Source organism: Armigeres subalbatus, chromosome 1 (assembly GCF_024139115.2).
Source record: "Armigeres subalbatus isolate Guangzhou_Male chromosome 1, GZ_Asu_2, whole genome shotgun sequence".
Taxonomy (NCBI): domain Eukaryota; kingdom Metazoa; phylum Arthropoda; class Insecta; order Diptera; family Culicidae; genus Armigeres; species Armigeres subalbatus.
This window is the reverse complement of record NC_085139.1, coordinates 317,672,695-317,678,694: the sequence shown is the minus strand read 5'-3', so window position 1 is coordinate 317,678,694 and position 6,000 is coordinate 317,672,695. Positions and strand designations below refer to the sequence as shown.

The 6,000-nt window shown below is 42.0% G+C and overlaps 1 protein-coding gene across 1 annotated transcript in view; it reads left to right on the top strand.

Moving 5' to 3' along the window:
* The first annotated feature begins 354 nt into the window (after positions 1 to 354).
* Positions 355 to 6,000, top strand: part of LOC134207975 (tRNA dimethylallyltransferase) — a 494,434-nt gene continuing 488,788 nt past the window's right edge. Inside the window, exon 1 of the mRNA XM_062684077.1 lies at positions 355 to 1,009. Coding sequence (XP_062540061.1) covers positions 782 to 1,009 — 228 coding nt within the window. The 5' untranslated portion in view covers positions 355 to 781. The remainder of the gene's footprint in view (positions 1,010 to 6,000) is intronic.

Below are 6,000 nucleotides of genomic sequence, written 5' to 3'. Positions count from 1 at the left end.
AATATTATGCAACCCATATGAGTTGCAAAATGTTCATTAAAGCATCCATTTCGTTGGTATGGAAAAGTAGGCCGTTTTATCACTCAAAGACGATATCTGGTTTACAAGATATTATGATCCAGAATTGCAAAAAAAATATTATTCCAAGGGTTTCTTTGTTATTTTATCACTTATTATACCAACTGCAATTTATTTTTAGTGTTTTTAGATGTTGCTTTATTTTAGTTATATGATATCTGAATTATGGTGTATTGAATGTTTGAGATACACACTGATCCTATTGTATGACATTTTTAACTGCTGCAAACCTTAAAATGTGCGGAAAACAATCTTACCTAAATATTAGATTTGCGAATGCAAGTTGCATTCATATTTTCCACCTAATCTTTACGAAGCTTAGCTCTTCGTCATAAATTCGCATTCATGGACAACCGGTGACCGTGGCCTACTGTGCCGGTTCACAACAAATCCACGTGCATTTTTCGCAACGGTTTTGTTTTGATTCCTCTTCCAATCTACAGCTACTCCATCGGCGACGCTTGTACTAGGTATATCTTTCTTGCTCGTACACTCGAACCGAAGCCGGTTAACCGTCAACAGAATGAGTTATTTTCTCTCCCGTTTCTCCATCCACGTCGAGGTCTCGAGCATTGGTGCTGTGCATGAGAGCGCTATAGTGATGGCGTCGCAGCTTGCCGCCAGCCAGACCGGCCGGCCGGCTGCCGTGCCGTCGTCGTCCGACGTCGCGGTTTTGACAGTTCCCGCCGCGTGCGAGTAGAGCATGTTGTGGCTACGCGGGGATTTTCGTGCCGTTTTGCGTTCAGGTTTTCCGCTGCGGAGTGCAAATTTTCCGGTGTTTTCCGTCGCGAAGATGGCCACAACGTCCGCGGATACGCGTGTGAAACCGCTGGTGGTGATTCTCGGCTCGACCGGTACGGGAAAGACGAAACTTTCGATCGAGCTGGCGCAGCGCTTCGGTGGGGAAATAATCAGCGCCGACTCGATGCAAGTGAGTATTGTGTTTGTTTGTGTTTTGACTATCAGTTCGCGCGGCGGATGTCTGACTGGACTATAGTCTGGTAGAGATTGGCGGTTTGGTTGGTTATTTCTATGCATGGAATTTGAATTTCATATGTCGTGACCCGCACACTATTGGTGATTCTATGTTGCATGAAGAAGAAGAAAGATGTTATGATAACTTTAAGGGGAAGCAGTGTTTTTATGCACTTAAAAGCTTGAAAATCAGGGCGATTCGCAATGTTCACAATGTCGTATCCCAGCCGAATTAGTTGGACGAATCCGCCATTGAATAGCGCATTGACTTGTAGAGCACACCAACAGCATCCGTTTAAAGGTTGTTGCGATGATTTTTTGCGTTTATAGGGTTATGCGCTAATTCGTCCATGGCGCTAGCATTCGTCATATCAAATTCTAAATCACTAAATACTCGCGAATCGTAAACTAAAATAATGAACTAACCATCTGGCGAGATAGAAAAAAGTGTACACTACGATCTGCATTCATTTAAATTACATTCCGGTGTTACTTACTTGAAATACAGATAAATTTAACTTTGCGGCAGTGACTTTTTCACAATTTCCTACGTTACCCGTGCGACGAAGGAAAATCCAGCTCGTTCACTGCTGCAGAAGACGCGCAACACCGTCACCAAAATCAACTTAATTCACTGCTTTTCACCGCACTTTTTCACATAAATTTCTCACGGCGCACTAAATAAAAGCAATGTTTATTGCTTAAGTGAAAAATAATTGAAAAATAACTACCGGAAGGCGTTCAAATGATCTGTTTTTTCAAACTTTGGAGCGTTTGAAATTTATTTTCTTCGTCGCCTTGTTTATAGTCGAAAAACGCGTTGCCAAACTGGCAGCTTGAACTGAAATAATCTTATGTTACACATCTGATAATACATCATGCAGTCAATAAAAGTGGGTTTTTCAAAAATTTTCCGCTAGTGTAATAAAAGAAAAGTCTTCCAAATAAATATTTTTCATACACACTCGTCATTCACACTAAAATTTTCCACTATTCCAAAAGTTTGAAACAGGAGAAATAATTTCATAACAGAAATCAGTTGGCAGCACTACCCACGTACATGTGAAGCATGTGTGTTAGTTGTTTGACAGACTGAGGCATTTAACTGAATGGCAGCACAATCGAAACCATTTTTATGCGGTCGAAATGGGATTGCAATAGGAAATTTTTGTTAACTGGAACCGAAGTAAACTTTTAAGTTTGACTTTCAAAATTGACCGAAACGAACGTTATTCTGCATAAAGTCACAGATAGGTCGTCCAGTTATCCAAGAAATGGCTTGAGCTCAGGAACAAAGATTTGCAGTCCTGTTTTAAGTATGGTACATGCTCCTTGTGGTACAGAGAAAATATATGGTAGACCTCGTGGTAGACAGCATATGTTCTTGGTCATCCAAGAAATCCCTGGAGTAAGGCCTTTCGATCTACACGTGTAACTGAAGATCAATTTTCCGGTTTCAAATATGGTACATGCTCTCTGTAGTACAAAGAACAGAATGCGTTCACTGCATATGTTCTTGGTCATCCAAGAAATCCCTGGAGTAAGGCCTTTCGATCTACACGCGTAATTGAAGATCACTTTTCCGGTTTCAAATATGGTACATGCTCTCTGTAGTACAAAGAACATAATGCGTTCATTGCATATGTTCTTGGTCATCCAAGAAATCCCTGGAGTAAGGCCTTCCGATCTACACGCGTAACTGAAGATCAATTTTCCGGTTTCAAATATGGTACATGCTCTCTGTAGTACAAAGAACAGAATGCGTTCACTGCATATGTTCTTAGTCATCCAAGAAATCCCTGGAGTAAGGCCTTCCGATCTACACGAGTAACTGAAGATCAATTTTCCGGTTTCAAATATGGTACATGCTCTCTGTAGTACAAAGAATAGAATGCGTTCACTGCATATGTTCTTGGTCATCCAAGAAATCCCTGGAGTAAGGCCTTTCGATCTACACGCGTAATTGAAGATCAATTTTCCGGTTTCAAATATGGTACATGCTCTCTGTAGTACAAAGAATAGAATGCGTTCATTGCATATATTCATGGTCATCCAAGAAAACCCTGAGTAAGGCCTTCCGATCTACACGAGTAACTGAAGATCAATTTTCCGGTTTCAAATATGGTACTTGCTCTCTGTAGTACAAAGAACAGAATGCGTTCACTGCATATGTTCTTGGTCATCCAAGAAATCCCTGGAGTAAGGCCTTCCGATCTACACGCGTAACTGAAGATCAATTTTCCGATTTCAAATATGGTACATGCTCTCTGTAGTACAAAGAACAGAATGCGTTCACTGCATATGTTCTTGGTCATCAAAGAAATCCCTGGAGTAAGGCCTTTCGATCTACACGTGTAACTGAAGATCAATTTTCCGGTTTCAAATATGGTACATGCTCTCTGTAGTACAAAGAACAGAATGCGTTCACTGCATATGTTCTTGGTGATCCAAGAAATCCCTGGAGTAAGGCCTTCCGATCTACACGCGTAACTGAAGATCAATTTTCCGATTTCAAATATGGTACATGCTCTCTGTAGTACAAAGAACAGAATGCGTTCACTGCATATGTTCTTGGTCATCAAAGAAATCCCTGGCGTAAGGCCTTTCGATCTACACGTGTAACTGAAGATCAATTTTCCGGTTTCAAATATGGTACATGCTCTCTGTAGTACAAAGAACAGAATGCGTTCACTGCATATGTTCTTGGTCATCCAAGAAATCCCTGGAGTAAGGCCTTTCGATCTACACGCGTAACTGAAGATCACTTTTCCGGTTTCAAATATGGTACATGCTCTTTGTAGTACAAAGAACAGAATGCGTTCACTGCATATGTTCTTGGTCATCCAAGAAATCCCTGGAGTAAGGCCTTTCGATCTACACGCGTAACTGAAGATCAATTTTCCGGTTTCAAATATGGTACATGCTCTCTGTAGTTCAAAGAACAGAATGCGTTCACTGCATATGTTCTTGGTCATCCAAGAAATCCCTGGAGTAAGGCCTTTTGATCTACACGCGTAACTGAAGATCACTTTTCCGGTTTCAAATATATGGTACATACTCTCTGTAGTACAAAGAACAGAATGCGTTCACTGCATATGTTCTTGGTCATCGAAGAAATCCCTGAAAAAAGGCCTTCCGATCTAAACGCGTAACTGAAGATCAATTTTCCGGTGTCAAATATTGTACATACTCTCTGTAGTACAAAGAACAGAATGCGTTCACTGCATATGTTCTTGGTCATCGAAGAAATCCCTGAAAAAAGGCCTTCCGATCTACACGCGTAACTGAAGATCAAATTTCCGGTTTCAAATATGGTACATGCTCTCTGTAGTACAAAGAACAGAATGCGTTCACTGCATATGTTCTTGGTCATCCAAGAAATCCCTGAAGTAAGGCCTTTCGATCTACACGCGTAACTGAAGATCACTTTTCCGGTTTCAAATATGGTACATGTTCTCTGTAGCACAAAGAACAGAATGCGTTCACTGCATATATTCTTGGTCATCCAAGAAATCCCTGGAGTAAGGCCTTCCGATCTACACGCGTAACTGAAGATCAAATTTCCGGTTTCAAATATGGTACATGCTCTCTGTAGTACAAAGAACAGAATGCGTTCACTGCATATGTTCTTGGTCATCCAAGAAATCCCTGGAGTAAGGCCTTTCGATCTACACGTGTAACTGAAGATCAATTTTCCGGTTTCAAATATGGTACATGCTCTCTGTAGTACAAAGAACAGAATGCGGTCACAACATATGTTCTTGGTCATCCAAGAAATCCCTGGAGTAAGGCCTTCCTATCTACACGCGTAGCTGATGATCAATTTTCCGGTTTCAAATAAGGCAAATGCTCTCTGTAGTACCAATAACAGAATGCCCTCACAGCATATGTTCTTGGTCATTCAAGAAATCCCTGGAATAAGCAATTTGATCTTCACGCGTAGCTGAAGATCAATGTTCCGATTTTAAATATGGTTTATGCTCTCTTCATATTGAATACATTTGTGTTGAACTTGATGTTAAACTTAAAAAACACACAAATAAAGGGATGATTCAAATATGACGTCCACTATTTTTTTAGATTTCTAGACCCCCCTCCCTCCTCTGTCACGCTTTTTTGTATACCTTGTATATGCAGTGTCACAAAATCTTACAAACCCCTGCCCTCCTAAAACCTGTGACATCATTGTTGAACGACCTCAAAGAAAAAAAAAACCCAACTTAGTTCACCGAATAGTGATACTGCCTTTCTCGCATTTAGTCAAGACACCAACCTTATATGTCGCTTATATGGCTCGGTTTAATTTTCGTAATAACTTTCAAACGCGATCAACTAGGCGTTGCCTTCTATCGAATAAAACTTGTTGCGAGAAAATCGGCTAAGGATTGCTATAAGAAAAGTTGTCTAATGTTTTTCTTAGCTTTTGTGCACACATACACACACATACACAAACACATACACACACATACACCACCGGAACTGTCGGACCACCTCTGCAACCCGAAGACGAAGACGGCGCAATGTGCGAAAGCGTCCCCTGCGATAGCCGCCGGTAGTCGGGGCACCATCAGTGCGGAAGTTTCCTTCACCGGAACTGGTGGACCACCCTCGACGCCGGGGGAAGTCAGGAGGATTCGAGTGAGGAAATTTGCGGCACGACCGCCGAGGGATCGAGACAACGTAGAAGTGGATCTCAGCAAGCCAGTCGGCGAACTAGCCTAAGCTAGGGGCCGGGATTTTAGAAGAAGTGCATGAGCACAGCCCCTCCCCCCCCCCCCGAAGTAGTCGCAGCATCCTGTGGTTTCGGGGGGATCGAGGCAAGGAGGATAAGGGACCCGGTTTATCCGGGAGGCACATTTTTAGCAGGTCGGGAGGAGCCCATCCCTGTTCGCCTTCGAGCATAGTGTGGATGCTCGAGGTGTCTGTAGCGCAGATTTTTGAAGGCCT